At 42.5% G+C, this 24,962-nt stretch overlaps 1 protein-coding gene across 1 annotated transcript in view; it reads right to left on the bottom strand.

Moving 5' to 3' along the window:
• ESYT3 (extended synaptotagmin 3) overlaps positions 1-24,962 on the bottom strand; it is a 235,185-nt gene that overhangs the window by 132,395 nt on the left and 77,828 nt on the right. Inside the window, exon 4 of the mRNA XM_085647487.1 lies at positions 18,606-18,682. Within this exon, the coding sequence (XP_085503613.1) occupies positions 18,606-18,682 (77 nt within the window). The remainder of the gene's footprint in view (positions 1-18,605; positions 18,683-24,962) is intronic.

The raw sequence follows: 24,962 nt of genomic DNA, 5'->3' as shown, positions 1-24,962 counted from the left end.
GTTTTTCTATGTTTGACATAACGTAAATGTTGATCGAATTTTTCAAAAATGATTCAACTAAGAATGGTGGAATAAAGACACCAAAATCACTTTAGTTGTCAAAGTGTTTTTCTAAAATACAGCTTAACTCACACACCACAACATCTTTCTATTTCCAACTATTGGTGAGGCCCAGTTTGTGTGTGGCAACAACAACAATAGTAAAAGCAACACAAGCACTTGCAATGTTAAACGATCTCACAAGTATGTTAACACGCGAGTGTGTAAGGTTGCCATGGGCAAAGCTTCTTCTTGTAGTAGGAGCACCTCCAATGAGATGTGGGGGTCTAGCTGAAAACATACTCCACCATCGACCTTCGCAGAGAATGCGCCCAAGATTCAGAACGCCCTTGTAACTCCTAGAAAGCTTGCTTCTTCACTACAATTTTTAAAATCTAAACTAAAGGATCATTAGTCAAACGTGTTCCAATATTGCAGAACATGACAAATATAACCTGCTGATGACACACTTACCCTTTGGAGCATGTTGTGTACGTGAAGGGGGTCCATGGGTTGACTTGTAAGAGTACTGCTGGGTGAAGGGTGACATGTCAGTAAAACATGCCGTGGAGCCACATGCACATGCTCAAATGTGTGCTGTGGTTGTAGGGAATGTGCTGTTGCCACACCCCATCAGTTAGTGATAGCTGGGTATCCTATCCAAACACTTGGCCTCATTCAAAATATCCAGGCACAAATATGCAGGTACAAAAATCTGCTAGGGCAAAATACCTTCTTGCGCCTGATCCAATGTTCTCCACTTTAAAAAAAAAAATCGGAACAGGTGTGTCTTTGCGATCGGTATTACCAAAAGGCACTATTTTGAACAAGCAAAACATATGTATTGTTCACTTTCCTTTCTACAGAACATAATATGTTCTGCTTACACTATCGCTCAGATGTTGGGAACATTATCCAGTCCTCAATATGAACGTTTATTGTATGGCATTCTGACCCAATTCAGTGTGTTGTATCGTAAACGATTACATACATATTAAACATAAACAGGAAGAGTTAAGAGTTTAAGATTTGAGCACTGGTCAAACAACTGTAACAACCCTTACCCGGGATCACATGTGTTGTTTATGAGCCGACATAATCCAAGTCATGGGGTCTAAAGATGAGGTTGGCCCTCTAGTGGAAGTGTTTGACGGGAATATTTTCATGGAGTTATAGGGCATTTGACTCCTCAGAATTAAAAAAAAAAAATGCACCAAAACAGATTTTTCTAATTTGGAAAAAATCGAAGATGTGCTCAATCCTGAAACAGATAGGGCACACTGAATTAACGCCGGGCTTTGGTATGAAACAGTCATTGTGTGGGCGTCACTGTGTTCCGCAGGCCGTTAATGAATAATTACCAGCTGTGACTGCACGTCGCCTCTAAGTTCAAGGGTCACGTAACAAAGGGCAGTAAAAGCACGTAATCTGGGATCCACCGATAAAACAGAAGGGTGGGAGGTGGCACGAGAGGGTCCTGGGCCCCGGGCAGACAATAAGCACGTGACGCGATGTCACCACGTGCAGACGTGCTGTCAGATGTAAGGACCAGGCCTCAGTCACGCGAGGCCTGCTTCACTCTGCTGTCTCCTTAAATGAGCCCCGCGCCCCGCCGTCACGGCATGCACAAGTGACCTTAAGATGCTGCAGAGGCACCAAATTACTTAGAACTGGAGCTTTGGGCGGTGAGAAACATGCACTATCCTTGACCACAACACCGACGTTATTTCGCTGGGGATGAACGCAAAAAATATAGCACTAAGTTTAAAGGGTTTAAAAACGCACGTCCTGATTCTTGATTAAGGAAGAGAAGCACGGGCCAGCGGTAGTGCTATGTGGCATTCACATGCTCGTTTGCTGGCACTAAATGAAGAAACAAACATATAATGAATCAAAAGCATGGAAGGCTAGAGAAGCACTGAAAGTAGCAGTCCTTTTCACAGGTGTGCTTTGAATGAAACCCCACAGCATTGCGGTGGAATAACTGACTACTTTCATTCGCACCCAGCTCTCACACATCCTAAGTACAAGGGTAAGTAGCTCATTTAAGTTCAGGATTTTGATTTGAATTCTGGAAATTGTAGTTTTATTTTATGGGATTTGAAAAAAAGGACTAAAAAACACAGAATATAAAGGAAAAAACTGCATTGAATGAGCTACTCACGGATGGACCTGGTAAACTTGAGGGCTATGCTAATTTAATTTTTTATTCATTTAGCAATAAAACGCTGATCAATTTTCAACGAGATAACCTTCGGCTTAAACGCAACAGCACTGGTCGGAATCCTGGAGGCTCTACTCCGGCTTTCAAATTTCCACAAACAGAACGCAGCTATGAAATTTTGCATAAATACCCGTGCCAAACGGCCGGTGCAAAAATTGCATTGTACCACAGGTAGGAGCAAAAGTACACTGCACTACCTTGCCCGATATGTCAATAACAAGTACTAGTAACTTAAGTACTAGTACACCAGTTTTTTTTTTTTTAAAGCAACGGGCAGTTTGGTCTGCGATGTGAGCTTTATTAACAGTATATAGTAACATCACCGCTGTTACCGTGCGGAACCAAACAGGTTCCGATTCCAGGAGCTTCTCTTGAGCCGGAACCAAGCTCCTGACTGCCACTTGCGAACAGTCCAGACTGTATCCGGATTCAGCGATTGGTGCTGATGTGGGAACACATGCAACAAGGCCACATGCTTTCAGTGAGACTCCTTACTAGTGGAACCGGCTGCTTACGCCTCACTTCATGAACAAGCTTCTCGCTTTTGTATCCAAGTGGTGTCCTGGTTGAGAGCCCATTGCTGCCAGACTCATCATCTTATCAGGGAAACCAGAGAAACACGGACTCAGCATGTCACTTCAACAATTGACCCGAGATAAGCTGCGATTTGAAAGTGTTTTTGACATCCTCAAGCTCTGCATTATGATAGGAAAGTCTACGCGTTTTATCTGTGAAATGCATGTGTGTAACTATAGCAAACGCAGCCATTTATATGACACACAACACATAAGGATTGTTTTTTGACACTCTAGTGTTTGTTACCACTCAATGGAACCCATTTGCTCAATCTTTCAATAAGAAAAGCTTGAGTGCGGACCTTGTAGGATTAATGTGATGCATCTGTGTGCAGCTGGTTCATAATACACTAGGCTTTTATTTTTACTATATTAGTAAGTGTTAACCAGCCGCTTACACACAGACCTCTGCCACACTGATTAACCCACTGAACGATCTTACAAAGGATACAAATCTATATCCTACACACTACACCAATACTCTGCAGTCAGCACATGGTCGTTCCCATTAAACTCTCAGCTTGCTAAATGTATTAAGGTTAATATTCTCCCAAATCAGCTTCAAGCAGGATTCCGACCCTTTCAAGGGACAGAAGTTGCACTGGTCGTAGGTCTCAACGACCTTCGGATGACACCAGATCAGGGTGGCCTCGCAGCAATGATTTTATTCAAGCTGCCGGTGGGCTCTGACAAGTTATGTCAGGTTACCTTGTTGGAAAGACTAAGCAGGGCTGGGAAAGCACTGGATTAGATTTGTTCTTTTTGTAACTAATCAAAGTCAGATGGTTTTCTTGCCCTCCTTCAGGTCTGATCTTAAAAGTCCTTTTGGTGGTGTCCCCTCATGAAACATTTACCCTACGTTTCACGTGGCTCGCTAGGCAGAGATCAAACTTTCACTCAACGGATCTAGTGTGTGTTATGCAGAGGATACACAGCTAATTTTGAAAATGGGTGGAGAGAGTGAAGTGGCTTGTCGCAATTTCCACGCTTTCCTTAGCGGAGTAGCTGACTGGATGACTAGAAACTGTTTACAGTTGAACTATAATAGGCTGAGGTTTGATGGAACGTGGCCCGCCTTCTGTAAAGACATCTGGTTGGTGGCTTTATTCTATAGGTTGCTTCCCTCTCCTGCTAAGATTGTGAAAAATCTGAGGCTCATTTGATAAGTCAGTTACATGTGCTCACAAGGAAAGCTTATCAACCTCCTTTTTTAATCAAAGTTTACAGAAAATTCTACCTTTTGTGCCATGCAATATGAATTATACCATCTAGCAAGAGATGGTAGGGTCTTTGATAGTCTATGCCAATGCTCTTCATCTTGGCCTTCCGCCCTGTACTAACTACCAATTGCCCAAAATGTGGCAGCACGTTAGTTACTCAGGCTGCCTCGCTGGATTCCTTTGTTAGGACATTTGTGTTCCTTACACTGGTTACTGGAGCAGAAGAGGGTAGAGAAGCCTTTGTATCTGTTTTATGGCCTTGCATGTTAGGGGCCCACAGCTTTCGTTAGGCATGTGTTCTCATGGTATAACTCTACTTCTGCGTCTTTGTTGGGGATTCCAAAGATGCGAAAAAACTATAATGAAGGGTGGGTGCGGGGGTGTTTCATACCAAGTGGCACAGTGGTGGAACAGTGTTCCTCTCGAGATTAGGAGATTAGGTCCACTACCAATCTATTAGTTTTCAGTAAAAGACTGAAGATTTGGCTTTTCAGAATTTTGGAAGTCCTATCAGGCAGGTGCCTATAGTATATATTAAGTCCAGGAGCAGGACACCTATGGGTAATCATGTGCTCTACAAACACTAAGTATCAATTATGTTTCAAGCCTATAATTACAGATTGCAGAGATGTCTCCAGGAAGTGCATGAACCATCCGAGATACATTAGTTTTTTTCAGCAGATGCTTTATGCTTTAAGCACCAAAGCTAACTTAAACCTCATACCATTTGTGAGCAAATAAGTAATCCAGAACAGCTTTACTAACTCTGACTTTATTGTCAATAGATATCTTCTCAGGGTGGCATTCACTGAATGACACTGTGCTTTAAAGTGACTACTGTTCCCCAAGACTCAGCCTCATAACGCCACTTCTCTTCTGCCCCACACCCCAATTGTGGTGTGGGTTCCAGTGTATTTTTTCAGTTTCCAGACAGTCATCTAGTCTTACACTCTTGTTGTGGCTCTGTAGACATCCCCTGTATGATACACGGCTGAGCAAAAGCTCTTAGTGCCCAAGACAGAATGTCCCAGAACGACACATTTCAAATAAAACAAGGTGCGTCACTGAGAGTGTCACTGGCGATGGTTCACCTGACGCTGACCCATGGTCCACGGGAGACAAGTTTGGGGCAAAGTGAAAGGCTTGGGAGGGCCCTGGACCTTAGTTCATGCTTTCCTACCTCTTTCTGAGGGACTCGAAGCACTAATTATATGTTAACATGAAGCAAGTTGGCACGATTTATAAAAGACTGTAGAGGCAACGATCATTTAATTTGAACTGTTTTGTGTAATCGATATATAGGTAGGTATTGTGTTATACTGCAGCATTTCAATTGCGCTTTCCTACTTTTGTCCAGGCCCCAAAGTGCTTTCTAGACCAACCGGTGAATGAAGAGAGTGGAGGTGTAATCCAGAGACGTTTTAAGGCATGGGCAAAGCGGGCTCTGGCCCAGAGCCCCGGCCTTTCAGGTGGCGCCTGATAGAGCCAGCTGTGTTCTGCAGAGAGTATTGCCCTGATGACCTTAAGTAATTCTTAACAGATTGTTATAAATGCCGTTTTCCTTTAATTTATTTTTAATGCGGATGATGTGTCAGTCTGTTATAGACATTTTGCAGAGAAATGCTGTGTTTATGTTTCATCCGACATTCATAAAAAGGTTCTTTTAGATCAAAACAGGACCTCAGATATGAGTAAAGGGAGGGTGCCATCTAGATTATTTGCAGAATTGGTGAGGTGCTGCTGTGTTACAATTTTGAAAACACACATCACTATCCCTGAATATTACATGTAAACAATGTGGACCAGTGTGCCTGTGCACTGTCGGTGACTTGGCCAAAGAGGGCATGAAAGAGATGAAACTGGATCATAAATTAAAAGCTGTATGAACAGGGGCCCCCCTTTAATACACTTGGCCCCGGCCCCCCAAAATCCTGAAGATCTCCCTGGTGTAATAAGAAACTGTTCTCATACGTTGTCCTGATGTAGCCCGTTCTGACTCCTTATACAGCTGGGGGGGTCACCCTCCTCGCAAGCCTGTGCGTCTATGCGGCAGTCGTTATGACGGCGGTGTCCCTCCGGATACACGTTCACGTCCAATAAAAACAAGGCCCTCCGACGTGGGTTTGTGTTGGGCGTGATTTGCTGATCTCCCTACAGCTGGCGGCGTCGGATGCCTGGAGCACGTGCAGACACCGCTGCTCACCGAAGTTACCCATACCAAGGGGTGGGCAGCGAAAGTGCGAAACCAAAGTCAGAACATGGGGGGACGCTTCGTTACCCACAAATCTAGACACCCAGCGCACGAACCAAATATGCTTCTGACAGGGAAATGTGTTGACATCACTGGTCGTGTAAACTGAACAGTGCGTTTTTATTTCAGAGCAGCCGGGCGCATTTCTTCTCACCCGACAAAGGCCCCGCTGCCTCAACGACACGTCCTAAATGTCGGAATGCACCGCAGCACAATGAGGCGCTGTGTCCCCCTCTCAAAGCATCCAATGTGCTGCAGCCAAAAGACCGGTTTATACGGGGCTCGTGCTGCCGCCGCCCCCGGTTACTAACGCGCCAATTACACGACTCACACCCTCATGACACGTAATGCGCGTCCATGTTTCAAACCGAGAGAAATATTCAAAAATTTAAACGAAGAGCTTGCCCTGTGAATGAATTGGTTCCCATCTTAGACTTCAAGAGACCGCATCCGACAAAGAATCATAACAAGCATTGTCAAGCGCAACAGGTCTAGCCTTGCAAGCATGGATTAATTTATTTATCAGCTAGCAAATGTAATATAAATTACAGTTTTAGAAGTGAAAATAGTAAAATTGCCAGTTGGGGAGCTACGGGACCCTCGCAGAATAAATAAAATAGAAATGAAAGACATAATGGCCCAGGTGCATGCTGTCATTCTCAGTGTACAACAGACAATGGATGAAAAGTGGGAGACCTATTACCCCATGGTGTAGGCTACGGTGAGCAAAAGCAAAACGTGAGTAACAATGTAACAGGGCAATGGATGAAGAGGGCAGACCCAAAGACTCTGTATGGATTTACATATGTATTTATAAGGGTTTTTAAATAACACACAAGCATTTTCTAAGCCAGACCTAAAAATGTGTTCTGTGCAAGGTCAGCCATATAGAGAGAGGCTGTGGGTTCATGACTTTGTACTCCACTTGTATCTATCACCATCACTTATAAGAATGTGTAGCTAAAGATACCAGATGCCGCGGGTGGCATTCAACTGTTCACCAACTTGGGACGTAAAACAAGGCCTAGCCCTTCAGTTATTACATACGACAGTGTGGAACTCAAAATTATAACACTGATTTAACAAGTCTGCATTTGCTCCAACTGCAAGGAACTCTGGAATCTTTAGAGCCCATGTTTAATAGGTTTACTTCTGAGAAATCAAGTAACCTGTTGCAAGTCCGGGTAGGAAGACGCTAAAATGCAGAAAATGTGCATAGATCTGAGAAGGCTGTGGAGTGAATGTGGTTCCAGCTCCTTTCTCTGAAAACGTAGTGCAGCCAAGAAAAAGTGCACATCATACAAAGTTAAATGTCAATAAGCACTTTTCGGTGTTCAGTACATCAAATGCACTCACCACAGGTTATGTGATGCAACCGATCCTGTTTACTAGAAAAAGGTGGGGCACAGGCCGCAATCTTGTGTTTTTCTTTTTTTAAAGAAATCTCTGCATTCTACAGGTTTGAAAATGCTCTTTTAATGTTACTGCAAAGAGCGGCATGGCAACTGACTGACGGAAATCTTCCTTTGTGTCCACCCAAAACATGCAGAGTATGGAACAAGCACGTCACAACCAACTTCGAAAGGCCATTTAAGACCAGGGCCTGCGGGTAGACTACAAGGAGAGGAGTCTGGTTCCACAAAAATGGACCACGGACACCTGAAGGGGTTTCAAATAACTCGTTTTTGAACACATGACTGAAGAAGGCGGTGCATACCTTTGCTCTGCTCCAAACATGTGATTATATATCTGGGAAGTAAAATAAGATCTTCTTACACTCCTTGAAGGCTCAAAAATGTAAATTCAAAAGACAGCACAGCAGTTTCAGAATTAGTTACAGATTAATGAGCCAGACGGTCGCATCCTACAACGAGGGGTGTCCGCTTAGACTGCTCACGCTTCATGCAGCAGCTAAGACCTGGTTTCCTTTACACAGCATTAGCGAATTCATATGAACAGTAAAATACACCACGTGGACTTGTGGAACCGAGGTCATCGCTAGGTGCCTTATGTGGTAAGATAAATCTCAAGGAACTGTTACCTACTCCAAAAAAAGTTGCATATAAAGAGTAGTGAATTAAAACTTATATGATCTCATACTCGCATGTACAACCCTGAAATTGCTATTGGGTGTGCACCTGGAAGAGCAAACATGCAGTACAGCATTAGTGGCAAATCCCGTGCTACGAGAGTGTGGAACAAAAATTAGGAAAGCAGGGTGAGGCGAGGCAAAAATATATATTTTTAAAAATCGCTTTATGAATAAATAATTGTTTATTGTATAAAATTACTAAAATATCCAGTACAATAAAATCTCTTTACACAGATGACCTCGGAGCAAGGTTACTTCTCGTCTTCGGGCGTATGCAAAAACCGATAACCAAATCAGGGATGCTTAACTTAGGTGGAGTTTAAACCTGGCCTGCTTACAAGAGGCGAGACACAACATGCAGCATACGGAGACGGGCTGGAGAAAAGGAACTCTCGAATCGACCCCACAGATGCCAAACATATTTCAGGTAAAAGACTTCCTCACCAGGGCAGGTAACCTCAGTCACGCCACAGTGTAAGTGGTGGGTTACCAGGTGATGCCATCTCACTGGGACACAAGTCCGTATTGGAATTTCCATCAACAAATTGTCTTTTCTGGCGTCTGCATGGTTTTTGTTAAATGTAACTACACAGAACTACAACTCCCAGAATGCAATGATTTTGCAACCAGAAAGAATAGGACTGGACCCAACTGGTCGTGCACCTCGTGGAAACAACAGGTCATTCATCTGATATGCTGCCATCTCTTAACCGGCCGGATATACATGCAAAGTCAAAATGTATTTTTATTGCACAATTCATTAAAACTTTCACAAAACGAGAACAATAAAAGTCTTCCCATGCCCACCAAATCAACGATGTGAGGCAGATCCACAGAGCGTAGTGCTTCACATTTTGTAGTCATTTTCTCAATCGCCTCTTCCTGAAACAGCTAAAGTGATGTCTAAAGCTAAAGAGATGCTCCTCGTCAGACGGCGCTCCGCTTAAATTCATCTGAGGTGATGTCAACGCAAATGAAGTCTAGAACTTAGCGAGGCACAGGAAAAAATAACAATCAATGCCACGCGACTAATTAGTTCCTGAAAAGATGACCACAGCAGAAAGCATTTAGTTGAGCACTGCACGTTTGTGGTCTCAAGTAAATGGCTTGACACGCTCGTTCTGATTATTGATTGGATGGCCTGGCACAGATAAATGATGGGACTAGGTGAAAACCAAACATCATTTAAAGGCACAGAACTTTTCACAAACTTTTGCCCGGATTGCTTTTAGTCAGACTTCTCTGTCGTTGGCTATGCAGGGCTTCTGAAAAGTTAAGTTTTATATCCAACCACCACACTCGCGTGTCATCTAATGGGGACACTGAAAACTACAGTGTGACGGCCATATTGAGAGCCCTTCAGCCAGTGCCAGGCAAGAGCCATCATACCTTTCAACCTTTAGAAGCAGCTGGGATGGCGAGACAAACATTTTTTTTTCTAAAACAAGGTTGGACATTTATTTAGTGGGACTGGTAAACTTCGGAAATCCTACAGCCGACCCAATAATAAAACCAGATTTAAGCTAAAATGTGGGGGGAAAACACCTCTCCAGGTCATAAGGACATTCCTAGTGTGGCGGGGCCTGGAATTACTAGGCGTGTAAATCCAGGCCAGATAATTCCGGGCCTGGAAATACAAGGCCTGGACTTTAGTGCTGCGTGGAAGGGGGGGGGTGTCAAGGCCGCAGTAGAGCTTGCCCACCACTCCCGTGCACCAAGGACAGAATGAGGGGGAGTAGAACATTCTCTCCCTCTCATCTTCTACCCTCCCCTGTGACCTTCAAGCCTGCCCCACCACAAATACCTTAAAAATAGCCCCACACATTTACTACTTGCAAGTGGAAAATGTATGTGGTTTTGTGCCTGTTTTTTACCCCTGGAAAGGGAAAAAGATGCAGATCTGGATCCAGTATTCTCAATCCCCAAATAACGTTAATCCCATGAATTTAAGTGAAGGGATACTAGTCGGAATCAGAAATTCCAGTCCTATGTTATCCAGTGACAGCTTTAATACATTCATCTCCAACTTTCAAGAGTTTACCTCTTCTCCCACCATTTCTTATCATTGGACAATCCAGCAGCTTTGGACACTTACAACTTGTTTGGACTTGCAGAATTTTGAACAAACTTTCTCTACCTGCCCCACTTTATTCACTCTTACTCAATTACCAACTAGGGTATGCTTTCTAGATTCACATGCTTTAATCAGAATAGTACAGTGTAATACATTAGCAATAAAATAAGACATAAATAAGTAGGACAGCGGATGGTGGGTGGAAGATTATAAATTGTATGGTAACAGGCTCACGGTATTGGAAAAGATGCTGAAGTACCACTTGACCCAAAGCTGCATCAGTGCTCTGTGACAAATCCAGACAGTACTGCTGGGTGAAAGTGCGCCTGCTCTTCCAGGTTGCAGCACGGCATATAGTTCCGATAGGCTCTCCAGCAAACAAGGCTGTTACTGTAGGTACTGCTCTTGTAGAATGTGCTTTAAACTTTTATCTTTAAGGTCTACCAGCCTTAGAATGGCAGAACTGTATAGCTGTTGAAATCTACCTTGCTATGGTTGGTTTGCAAACTGGTCCACCCTGGTTATTGTTTCCGTAGGCCACAACAAGTTGAACTGTAGTATGGAGATGTTTTGTATGATGCAAGTAAAACTTTAAGCATCTCTTGACATCAAGAGTGTGAAAAGTGGTCTCTGATGGTGTTTGAGGATTGGTAGAGAAAGTCTTTAGCAGAACTGGTTGATTGAGATGAAAATAAATGGGAACCTTTGCTTTGAATTAGGGATCAGTCCGAAGAATTACAATGCTATCTTTGAATTGTAAAAAGGTTCCTTAGTGAACGCTTGGAGTTCGCTCACTCTTCTCGCAGAAGTAAGAACTAACAGCAATGCCAACTTCCAAGTGAGGAACTTTAGGTCATCCCTTGGATAGGTTCAAATGGCCTTTTTCATCAATTGGGATAGCACAGTTTCAAGCTGCCATGCAGGTGGCGGTAACTTTATTAGAGGATATACTCCGAATAGTCCTTTAAGAAATTGAACAACCAATCTCTGAGACCACAAGGAAGGAGATCCCATGGTTCGTCTATACCTTGAAATAGTGGTTAAATGCACTTTGACGGAGGTATGTCCCAAACCAGATTTGGATAGAGATTGCAAATAAAGCAACGCCTCTTCTGGAGACACTGTGATAGGATGTACATTCGATTTCTTGCAGCATAGACAAAATAGTTTCTATTTGAGGTGATATGTTTTGTTGGTAGAGTCAGCGAGAATATTCTTACAGTCCTCTCGAATAGTCATGGTGTTCAGGAGCCAGGCTGATAAATGCAGAGAAATCGGGTCTGGATGAAGAATCAGCTTTTTGTACATTGACAAGTCCATCTGGGGCTGCAGCTGAATGTGATTGTACTCTAACAACATGAGGAACTTGGTAAACCAGTGTTTGAGCCATCGTGGAGCAATGCATATCAACCGGCATGGTTGCCTTTTTGATTTTACTGAGAAGCCTGGGAATAAGAAGGATTAGGGGAAAGCGTGGGCATAAATCCTGGACCATCTTATCAAAAAGGCATTCCCTCAGGACCCTTTTTGAGGGTACCAACTGGCATAAAACAGGCATTTCTTGTTCTCTTGAGATTTGAAAAGATAGAGTCTGGTCTTGACCCATCGTTGGAATATGGCGCCCAGAACGAGTTGGTTCAGTTCCCATTCGTAAGAACTCTGGGTCATTCTGTTCAAGGTGTCTGCTAGAGAGTGGTTTATTCCTGGTAGGTGTTCCGAAATTATGGTCACTTCATGATGTAATGCGCATTGTCAGATAGCTTGAGCTTCCTGTGAGAAAACTATGGGTCTTGTACCTTCTTATTTGTTGAGGTAATGCAAACTTGTTGTGTTGTCTGTTCTTATCAACACCGAAGACCCCTGAATACTCAGCAAGAATGCTTGTAGAGCCAGCGAGATTGCTCTGTGCTCCAGGAATTTGATATGCATTCTGGACTGTTCTAGAAACCATTTACCCTGAATTTGAAGATCTGTAAGCGAGCTCCCCACTCTTCTAGAGAAGCGCCTGTTGCAATGACGTACTCCGAAAGGGGAGGAAGGAATGTTAATCCTGCCAAGAGATTGTTGGAGCATGTCCACCAATAAAGACCTGTTTTCATCCCTGGGGTGATCTGAATGATGTTGTCAAGTTGTCCTTCCACCTGGAGCCACTGTGCATCCAGTTCTTCCTGGAAAAGATGGGTTTTGAGATGAGCATGAGGCACTAGGAGGATGGCTGATGACATCTTGCGGAGTAGAGACTTGATCGGGTCAACTGAAGCACACTTTATTTTTGAAAGAGAGCAGACTAGTATTGAAAGTTCCTTCTGCCGGTCTGCTGACAAGAATGCCTGGTCTAGCAATGTGTTCAGAGTTGCTCCTAGAAAGGTTATTCTCATTGAAAGGAGAGATCTCTGTTATTGAGGAGGTGGAGGATCTCCTGGAGGGCAATCATACAAAAAGATTGTTTCTTCAGGTACTTGTTGAGTTTCCAGAGATCCAGAATGGGGTGCCACTCCCCTGACTTCCTCATTATGAGGAAAAAACACTTTCCTTTTTGAGGATGTGGAACTTCTTCTATGGCTCTCTTTGTTAACATAGCCAATACCTCCTAACAAAGAAGATGACATGGAAAGAATTTTGTTGGTGGCCTATGAGGTGGAATCTGAATGAACTCCAGGGTATGTCCATAAGCAACGAGATCCAGGACCCACATATCGATAGTGATCTTTCTCTATTGATATAGGTATTGGGAAATTCTGGCTCCAACCGAATGATGGTGTATAGGTGGTGTAGCCGACACTTTGAAGTCGTCATGTCTTTTTACCGATATCTCTGGCAGAAGCAGCCTGCCTTCTTATCGGTTGTTGCTTGGAATAAGCTGCTGGTGGCGGTGCTTGATACAGCTGTTACTGTTGATAGGCAGGCCGAAAAATTGAGGTCGATACCTCTGGTATCCACCCCGATATGAATATGCTCCTTGCCCACAAGCTCAGCGAAAATGAGTTTTACGGAACTGGAGAGTTCCTAGAGACCTAGCTGTCTCCATATCAGATTTTATTGCCTGTAGGGTGTCCTCGATGTGCTTACCAAATAAAGAATTGCCTTTAAAGGGCATAGAAAGAAAAATAGCTTGGACTTCTGGTAGGAATGAAGTAGCTTTGAGCCAACTCGGGTGGCGAAAAACAGCTGATCCAGCTAATTGCCAGAAACCTAAGGAGCAATGTCCATTACACAGTCAATCATTTAAAATGCTGATCTTTCCTCTTCCTGTAAGGTCTTTGTAGGTTCAGCCTTTTTGTCTTACAGCGAGAAATCCAAGTATGTGGCGATGTCTGACCTTATATGGCGATCATATCGGCCAAGAATAGCCAGAGAATTTGCTGCGTGGACAGTTGTACCTGACATTACTGTAAATCGCTTACTATTATTATCGAGAAACCCGCCTTCTCTGTCAGGCGGAGTAGAGATTGGGGTGGAAGAATTTTTAGATCAATGTTGTGCAGCGTGGGTAATAACCGAATCAGGTTTTGGATGTCCTATAAGACAGGCAGGCGAGTCTTCTAGAGCCTTATATTTCTTGTCAATCCTAGAAAGAAAAGCGGCGGCAGTAGCTGGCGTCTTCATTATTTTTACTCCTTCCGCTCAAATATAATCTACAAATCTGTATTGCTCTGACTGTTTTTCTGCACTGTTCTTAGAAATCCTACAAAAAGCAGTCCGATTGCTTGACAGTGATGGGGAGCTGGAAGCATTTGGCCGCTATCTCCATTAGCATGTGAAAACACCCAAAAGTCTCCAGTGGAGGATCGACTGGTTGTGGTGCTGGAGGTGAAGGTGGAGGGATAAGGTAATCATACCATTCGTTGGTGAGGGTCCGATTGTCTGGCATTTCACCTTCTTCTCTTTCTCTATCATCTGTAGTAGATGGGTCATCTTGAGGAGGCATGGCGGTGTGAGACTATGAGGTCATTCTTGGAGTAGGTCAAGGCAGTATATTGTCCGGTGATCTAGATGCAGGCGTAGACAACACTGCAGATAGTTGTTGCACTTTAGCAGGTGTTTTAAAGCACCTGTAGTAATTCTGAAGCATGCTTTGTACTAAAGCAGCAGGAACCTGGGCCATGTCTTGGGTGGTGGTGGTGAAGGAGCATAGTGATAGCATTGCTCCACATATTGATGACTTTGATAAATGGGCTCATAATACTCATCTTCTTTGTCCTGATACTTTATGTGCAACTCAGAAGGACTACGAGCTGCACTAAAAGGACCTTGAGCCTCATCTTTTGGTTCTTCAAGATCCAACAAGTGGCTGGGTGGGAGTGAGGACACCTTACTAGGAGATGTGCATTCATGACGAATACTTTCTTGCAATACCAAAAGTCTTGTTGACGGTAGCGTCGATGGTGCAGTCAAAACTAACATGGGTGGCTTCTTCTGCTTCAGTTTCGACAGTGACAATGAAGACTTCTCTGAGAGTTGTGTTGTTGACCAGGCCTTTGTTGATGGTGGTACTGACGTTGATGCGGTCGTCAACGGTGTAAGTACAGTTCTCGTCAATGTCACTGTCGTCATTGAAGAGTTGGATATCGTCGACAGTGTATTAGTCATTAACGAGGTAGTCTTCGTCGACGTGGATACAGTCGTCGTTGACGGGACGGTGAAAGTCTATGGTGAGATTATCAACGGAATGCCAGCTATTGACAAGATCTTGACTTTAGGTGCAGTCAACGATGATTCCAATGGCATGGACGACATTTTGCCAGTTAGTTTTCTCTTTTTGGAAACTGGTTCAGATGAGGATCAAGGTTTTTTAATGGCAAGGTTATAGATGGAGTAGATGGGTCAGATTTCGAGCCAGTATAAACCCTTTTTCTTTTTTCCTCATGAAAAGAGCCTTCTGAAGATCCATGGTGGGTCTTTTGTAAGGGTTTCTTGATCCTTTGAGGTGACAAATGGTGAGACCTCTCCTTCTTCTTAGATGTATGTGAGGAAGTAGAACACTCACCACTTTCCTCCTCAGAAACTACAGCAGTTTTTGATTTTAATTCCTCCAACCATAATGAAAGTCTTCTCTCACGGTCTTTGAGGGTTTTAGTAAAAAAAGTTATGCATATTTTGAAGTCGCTCACCTTGTGGGATGGATGAAGGCAATAAATACATTCTTTTTGAGAATCTGCCATATGAAGCCTGTTTTTACCACAGGTGACAAGATCTAAAGGGTCCTTTTTTGACAAGTTCTGACATACCGGAAGAGCAAATAATCAATTTGAAAATCACCAAATCTGAAGTATTGAGCAGAGCTTAGGGAGACTCCCTCACACATGACATGCTGTGAAAATCTGAGTGAAGATGCCTCTGTTGGGAGTGTTTTAAGGGGCTCTTGCCTGATTGGTCATAGTTCAAGTTTGGTCCTTTTTTTATTTTTTAAAAAGGACATAGATAGGCTGTTAAACTGACTTTGCATTGCCATTATAGCCTATGATACTGGTACATACTGCTTTAATATGGTACCATGGAACTCCCACTTCGACGACAGGGAAAGATTCAAGCATGTAAATCTATGAAAGATACCACAATTCTGGAGGAAAGAAAATCAGCTCTAAAACTGTTGCACCAGAATAAATGTAATTTCTAAATTATACTCACAAATGTTTCACAACCACATCAGCATTGCCTATGGCTTACTCACATAACAGAGGAAAAAAGATACAAGGATTTATGATCTCTGCAAACTGCGTGAAGCCAACACCATTGTGCTTTCTTTGCCTTTCACCATTAGAGAGAACACCACTCCATGTTCACTGAACTTGCACCCACTGTACCCCTGTGCCCTGTAGCAGACACAAAGGTTTGAGTGTAGGCACGGGTAATGCTCGACTTTTTAAGCACTTTTGTTCTCAGTCACTTACTATTCAAAATTAGTACCTTTGTCTAAGAATTTCTTCTTGTTTTCTGTCAATATAGTCAACCCAGTTACTAATTGCAAGAAATACTCCATCGCCCTGGCAAAGAACATAGATGGTCTTTGTCAACTGGGTGGGGTGCCTAAATTATTGCCCTAACTAGGTTTCCCTTTAGCTTAATAACATGAGGTGTCCAGAGATTAACCAAATACTTGTCAAAAACGTACATTTTTCCCTTTTCATGGTCATTCCTCATTCGTGCAACATAACTAAAACTATAAACATAATTTCATTAAGTTCTTCCTGAGTTTTATGATAGATCAGGACACCAGCCTAAAATGCCATGATACCAGAATTTGTATGAAATAATTATATATGTTTTTGGAACACACTAGTGGCTGAAGCAAGACCGAAAGGCAAATGGGGATATGCAACAGCATCAAAGGCAGTAAAAAACAGAGGTTCTTGAATTTGGTGCCAAACGTACTTGGTGTAACACTGCTTTAAAGTCAATATTAGTTAAAAAATGCTAAAACGTTTCTTGTACCTTGAGAATAACAACCAATAAGAAAAGTTTTAATTAATAAGCAAAGGTTGGCACATAGATGCAAATAGGCCGCCTTCTTTTTCAATTACCATTGGGGCAACCCACTCCGATTAGTTGAATATTTCAGTTAAGTTATCCTTGCATAGTTGCTCTAATGAATCCGCTCAAAGGTAAATTTTTGATCTTATGATATTAGCCTTGAGAATAATGTTAAGTTCAAATTTCCCAAAATAACCAAGTTCATACTTAAATAAACCTAGGCTTTTTAATCTATCTGTTTGCACCCATCTGTTTGCATGCCTGTCCTAAGTCTCAATACAATTTTCGAACATGCCTAGGTCGTTCCAACCTAATCTATTAGTTTTACTATGCTACGTATGTTTTTGTATGAAATATATTCCTCAAAATATCTTAACACATCAGTGCTATGCGCACCAAACACAATCAGATTCATATCAATCATCTTCAATGTTATATCTGCCTTACATAAAATAGCTGAAATGGTGTTCAGTGATCCTGAATCTGATATAAACTTTAGTTTGATTGGTCCCATTTCATTTTCAAAAACACAATCTACAACGGCTTCATCTACGTTTTGTATAATTACAGTCAAGACTAGTTTCTTATATGCTTTTTGATCTTTTGTTATAACCTCGTGCACACAGGGCACCAGCAGGTTTGCAGAATACTTGCACATTTTCGTGAAGTGCCTTTTTTTTAAATTAACATTATATCAGAATTTGGTGGCGTGCTGCTGGAATAAGTGTATGTCTGAGCTACACTTGTGAAAACGTTTCTCATCTATCTGGAAATCACTCTAGGAATCATTCTTTAAGCCCCTCCTGCCCCACCGAGTATTCACACCTATGTCACCCTGCTAAGAAAACACTGGGGCTGAAACCATTAAAAGTTCTAAGCATCTAGGTGTATAAATAGTTTCCTTTAGAGTAGGGTTCCTACAATACAATAAAAGTTTTCTTTTATTTGCCATAGCAACTTACCGCTAATTAATCTTGATTTTACTGATCTGTGTGTCCCTCAGACTGGCACATGGGTGCAAGTATGCATAAACTTGCTACTTAACTTTTAATGGACTACTGCATTTTTTGCCCTCTGTTGTCTGCTAAAAAATGTACAGCGTTCAACACAAATATTTTTGTTTTACTAGAATTTAGTACTCCACACTTATTCCCGCCCTCTTACAATTCTTTGCATTTGGTACAATTTCAGTCAAATGTTTAAGAACTAATGTAATGGTCAAATGTTAATATAGTGGTATTGGTGTATGCAATAGTATTCAGGTGATGATCTACAGTGGGAACAAATTGTTTTTTTTGTTATACAATCTTATTCAATAGGCGTACACATATTAGAATACATTGTTTACAGATACCTAATGAAAACCATAACATGTATATCCATCAGCTGTTTAACTTTTTGTATTTAGTCTTAGGGGCACATTGGGTGTTGCTGTATGCACAAGATTCCTCTTTCCTGGACTGCTGCAATAAAGACATGACATTTGTTTCCGAGGGTCTTTCTTTTAGATACAATATTCACTTGTAATCGCTCTTTAAATTCTTTAGAAATAAAATACAGGAGAATGACCTGCTCCGAGTAATAGAAGTGCTGTATCATGAATGTTGTGGAGGGGGATGGATCAATGGACACATGGTCAGAAAAATGGCGTATCCTTACCATATTTGTACATCGAGCATCACCTCCCGCTTATCGATTTCCTTTGTGTACGCCTTGATGCCGTTTACTTTGGGACACTAAAAGAGAACAAACATTGTAGTTATGGGATGGCAGTCATGGGCACTCAAACATTTATTCCAAGTGTATCTAAGTTCAAGATGAAACCAAGAAAGGGTTGAGAATAAAACATGAGTCAACTTGAACATCCTTCACATTTGTGGCAAAGTGCTTGTCCGCCAAACTCTAAATCAGGCCGGGCCCTAAAAGATAATTCCATTACTCCCCATAATAGAATAGGAGATTTATCATAAGGAGCACCAAGACACCACCCTTCATCAAAACTACCACCACACAGTTTACCGTACACTATTCTTTGCCACACCTTGTCATGCTACACCTTTTTGCACCTTAATATATATACATACACACCATATAACACAACATATGGCACCTGTTCACACGCTATCTTCCAGTACCACATCAACATCTACACAAATTGCATCACACCAGACAATATCACGACACACCACACCTCACTAGATACACATTGCACCATCAATCGCTTACACTACACCACACAATGCACCCCTATTAAACCTCAAGTGAAAACACTAAACCATCCACCACAGAACAGGGCTATGGACATCGCAAACAGAACACTAAACCTAGCTACTTCACACAATCAAACACCACTTTACAAGTCTCCAAACCATTCAACACAAGCACATCAAACCACATCATACTGCACCATAGGAAGCACCACACCGTTCAATACCAAATCACATCACACTGTCCACCACATTAGATTACAGCAACACAGCATTTGCCACATCACATAACACCACCATCTCATGATACCATAGCAAACCACACTAACACCCCATACCACACTACATCCCACTACACATCATCATGATAGTTCACATAACCCTAGGCCAGCGCACAGACAACACTAAGGGCCTGATTACAAGTTTGGCAGTCCAACAGCGGCGGTGGTCCCCCACCGTCTGCTATAAGGCCGCCAAACCTGTGGTACGACCGCCCGCAAGATCAGGATACAAATCCTGGTCGGGCAGGTGGTCTTACGGCAGTCTTACTGCGGTGCTCTGCAAGGCTCATAGAAGAGCCTATAATGCAGGCTGCCACAGTCAGAGCGCAGACTGCACCGTCCTGCACGGTATTATTAACATGTCACACCATGACGGAAGTGGGGGTGCAAATACCGAGGGCCCCCAAATGTACCCTTTTGGCCCAAATCCTGCAGGGGTCTCTGTTAGGGCCCCTTTGGTTGCCTTTCTGGCTTTCATGGCAGGATCACCGCCATGAAAAGGACAACGAAAATGCAACTTGTGATAGCTCAGAGGTGCCAGAAGCGGGACCACCAGCATAATACAGCCGGTTGCAGACCGCCGGCCCAGCAGGATCCTTGATCCCGGCAGTCGCGTGGAAATCTGACCGCCGCACTCTGAATACTGTGGGCAGTTCTGCAGTATGGTGGTGGTCAAACCACCACCACGGGGGTGGTGGTCCTATGGACTGCCAAACTCGTAATCAAGCCCCAAGTTATACTATGCCACAGTACTAAACACCATTTCACACTGTACCACTGCACACTCTAACTGATGTGCTATACATTTGGTTTGCTGCCAATGTTCCTATGGCACACCACATCTAATTAATCAATATATATCACACTATGTTACTTCATACACCTCTCTATACCATTTTACATCTCTCAACAGAAGACCACTTCACATTAGCTGATAACCACAGGTGAGAACATCACACTGTACTGCAGCACCCCATAAATGGCAGTACATGGAATAAAATGAGGCTTTGCAATTCAATCAAAACAAAAAAATTCGATGTTCGCTTTCTTGTAGAACCTCAGGGATTTGCTGAGACACCAGAAATTGCTTTGGTGTTAATTTCAAGAGTGTTATATTGCCAAATGTAGGGAAAAAGTGGTAAGGGTACCAGTGGGTGATCATGCAACCCGCAGCCAAAAAATTATGAGGGAGGAAATATGCAACCCAAAATCGAGCTCACCCAACTCGGACTATAATCAATGGATCAGAGGAAGCTAACACACACTACAATGCAGCAGTACAGACAAGGGTACAACACATACCCTTATCTCCACATGCCACCTTGAATTGACAGTACATCATAAGCTTAGCTCCCTTTAAAGATAAAGATAACCCACGTTAAGAAGCTAGCAGTCAAGGGAGTCTCAATAAATAGATAAAAGCATAAGCAAGGACAAAGGGCCATCTACAAAAACCTCCCCACCTCATCATACTATAAAAGACTTTACATCACCACCACACCATTCAACACAATATGAGCCACAAACCACACTACGTGACACCACGGCATCACACTACCACTTTAAACACAACTCACCATGCCATAAAAAACGATGCAATACGACATTACGTGATCAAGAATTATCTATTAACCATCAAATAGCAGTTGTACTACTCTAGCAGTGTTTAGTAGGTGGTAGTTTTTGCAGCCTCAACATTTACAGGAGGATTAGAAGGAACAGACATACTCGCAATGCAGGCTCTCGGCAAAACATTTTCCACTGAGAAAAGGCACATTTTCACAGCTGGAGTAGGAGCGAGTTGGGCGTAAGCGAGAACGGTGACGGACGGTGATTACCAAATGCCTAACTTCTGATAGATACCCTTTTGATAATAGGCCATCTCAAATGTATAGTCTGTATTGTTATACTGGTGGTTCTACTGTGTGCTCTTGTCTTCTGAAGCTAGACTTGGACTGCTTTGCGTGTTGTGGCTTTCAAAAAGAGCATCAACTTTTAAAAACATCTTTGTGCATTCATTTTTGCGTTCTCCAGCAGTTCACATTTAATTTATTAAAGCGTAACAGTTTGATTCAGTCGCAGCCTACATCCTGCTTCTCCACCCTCCAGACATACCATTCCTACAGCAGATCCTAATGATAGGCTAATTCCCTGGAAATATGTATACCGGGGACACTTGCCTGAGAGGGTGGGAAAAGGTAAGTCAATTTTTTTGAAACATTACAATTTAAGTGCAGCACCTAGTAAGTCCATATACATTGGAGCATTACAACAAAAATTGGGCAATATTTCACTTCAGTAATTCAGGGGAATCAAAAAGATATTTAGCTAACACTTATTTGATATTTTGGGACACTATAATGAGGTTGGATAATTCATAATCCACCCACTAGCCAATTTTCCCAAAGAGCACAAATTAAATAATTTTAATGATAGGGCATAGCGGCAAAGGTCGTCGATTGCTGTTTTCTGTGCCCAGTCCTTTCTCTATCCTCTCCCCAGTAAGCGTAGCTTCGGTTCCCTGCGCACCTACTACCAAATGTGTCTGCTCAGCAGACCACACCAGCAGAGCTCCAGTAAATTACAGCTCTCACTGCTGTCCACTCGCCACTGAATCAATCGTTTGCAGTTATCTATGTAGAAATTCTTGTAGAAGGCTCTGCAACAAACGCTGTAAATTAATTATAGGAAAGAAGCGAGAATCAGCGGACAGAGCGGCCCATACCAGTACTCTGCTGACCTTTCAGTAATGGTGTGCATGAACACACTGTGTGTGGAATGAGACAAGGTCATCAAACCAACAGAGCGATTTCGCGCCCAAAAGATCTATTTGTAATAGCGCATTTCCGCACAATTCCGCAGATTGGACAATGTAAACACATGGGTCATATTTAAAGAAAAACAGCTAAAAAAAACAATACAATTGAGGGCACAATGATACAGAAAAACAGTGGGGTAAAGCAAAATAATGCCCCAATCATGTAATGAGGGAATCCTCCCCCAACCCGAGTCAACCACATCTCACAGATCTACATTCGCCTTGGGCTCAATGGGGGCATCCCTGAAGGGCTGTTGGCCCCCTTGTGGGGTTAGGGTCCCCGAGCACCGCAGGGACCAGAGTTATGCCGCTGCACATGCACTGGAATGTGCTACCAGGGCTGGCTTTAGGGTAGTGCAACTGGTGCAGCCACATTGGGTGCTGACCTGTGGAAGGGGGCGCTGACCTCGGGGAGTATGCTGTGTTTAGCAATTAACTTATGATTGGAGAGATGAGGGGCACTTTTGCCTGGTGGTAGTGAGAGAATCCAAGAAGGAGGCCATGGGGGTGGAGGAGCCAAAAATAATTTTCGCACCGGGCGTCACCAGCGCTAAAGCCGGCCCTGTGTGCTATGTTCTGTTCAAATTACTGTGTCCCTCGGGAGAAAAACGACATGGCACAAAATGCCTACCAATTTTTTGCTCCCAGTACTGAAGAAAAAATAAATTTCACCCTAGTTCTGGTACGTTTTTATTGGAAAGGATCATCTGCATTACACAAACATGGTTACATTTTGATCATACCATAAACTTGTGTTTTGTTTACATGGGACTTTCCTAGTCCTTGCAATTTGGAGTCTGCTTGTCTAGAATCTTAAAGTGCTGCCCCACCTGATGTGACACTTGTTCGGTTTGCTGACAATGTTCTGATGTTTGAGGCACATAAGTGCTGTAGTCCCCAAAATTAGGCTTCTGTTTTGCCTGCAGCACAATGAAGAATACAGAGACTACCCAAATTACAAAATCGCTGTTTCATAGCGGGCTGATCACAAGGTATCAAATGCCAGGGCACTCCTCTGGTTCGAAAGTACACCCAGCACATAGTCTTTTTAGCAGGAGTAAGCCTTTTTGGCACTTCTTCACGGAGGCCGAAGAAAGACCGCTAGCTACGTAAATTCTGGTCTTTACAACTTTGCACAGAAGGTTGAGATCAGACGTCCTAGGCTCTTGAAGGAACTACCTGAGAGTCTGACGGGGAGCATGCTTGTTAAATAATCAGGGTAATCATCATGTTGATGTCTTTAACCCTGCTCCACCATGAATTGTTTTTGGCGACCATTCCTTGAGCATGCCACATTTCATTTAAGTACGTTGACCCCTAATGCCATTGTTAAACCAGATTCCTAAATAAATTATATATTTCAATTGGCAGCTAAGTCTGGACTGTCCTACAACATCAGGAGTAAAGGCAACGTTGTGAAGGTAGTCTTCTGTCTTCTCTCTTCTTAAAGTGTATCCTGAATCAGGTGCATATTAACGTTTTCTAACACAGAATAGCCCCAAGGTAAAACCCAGAATATTTACACCAAAAGGTTTCAACTTTATGCGTAGCTTTACCAATGCCAAACACCTACCATACCTCCTATGGCTTTCCAACAAGGGTTTAATTGCTAAGGAAAATAGCAAGGGACACAAGGGGAAGCCTTGCCTCAGACAGAAATAGCTAACTATTGCACCGTTCACTCTCATATTAGCAGATGGTGCCTCAAAGTACCATAATCATATAGATTAACTCCTATTTGAAGAACAGCTTGAAAATGGCCATGCAATTGGAGTCAATCGCCGCCACTGGAAAGGTTACGAGTCTAGTCTTTTCAATAACATGGCAAAAGAGACTGACATTATCGTTGCATAGTCCGTCTTTCATAAAGCTTGTCTGTGCGGGGTGAATACGTTTCTGGAGGAGCAATTCTAATCTGCATGCATGAATTTTAGCAAATATCTTACAATCTATGCTAATCAGTGATGTAGGTCTACCATTTTTGGTAAGCATCGGATTCTTCCCATCTTAAGGAATCCAAACATTTTAGCATTCACAGAAGCACTTGAACCTTTCCAAAGTGGTCAAACTGTTTAAATAAAAAAGTAGGGAGGTTTTATTAGCTCGGCAATAAATAGTTTGTAGAAAATGGCAACAAAACCATCGCTGCCTGGACTTATCTAGTCCTAAAGATTGGGTAGACTAAGATTTTTTTACTATAGGCTTTTCTAGCTCGTTTTTATTTTCCTCAGAAATCGTCGTGTGATATATTTTACAAAAATGTAATGCAATACTCAATATCAATTCACTAATTCGAAGCGTTCAGCCTCTGAAGACCCCAGCATTGTCAGATGTAGTGTTAAGAATCTTACCATCTTTATCTGGCATCGCCGAAATATTCAGTCTGCTTGTTATTTATTTAGCGCAGACTATTCTAGCTCTATTACTACAATGTAGCTTATTAGCCTTCTGTAAATTCACTCGAATTCCTTCCCTACTCAATAGACAGTTACGGTCATACTTAAGTTCTTCTTATACTTTTTTCAAATCTTGTTAGTTCAGTATTACGATGCTTATTTTTCTTTGCCGTAATCTTAATTGCAAACTTTCTCAATGTGGCCTTTAGATCATGCCAAATACTTTTTTTTAGGGGGAGGCAAGAGAATAAGAATTCGTATTTTCGTGAAGGAATACAGAAATGCCCTCTATGATGAACACCAATGAATTTGGA

Source organism: Triturus cristatus, chromosome 3_2 (genome assembly GCF_964204655.1).
Source record: "Triturus cristatus chromosome 3_2, aTriCri1.1, whole genome shotgun sequence".
Taxonomy (NCBI): Eukaryota; Metazoa; Chordata; class Amphibia; order Caudata; family Salamandridae; genus Triturus; species Triturus cristatus.
This window is presented reverse-complemented; position numbering and strand designations above follow the sequence as displayed.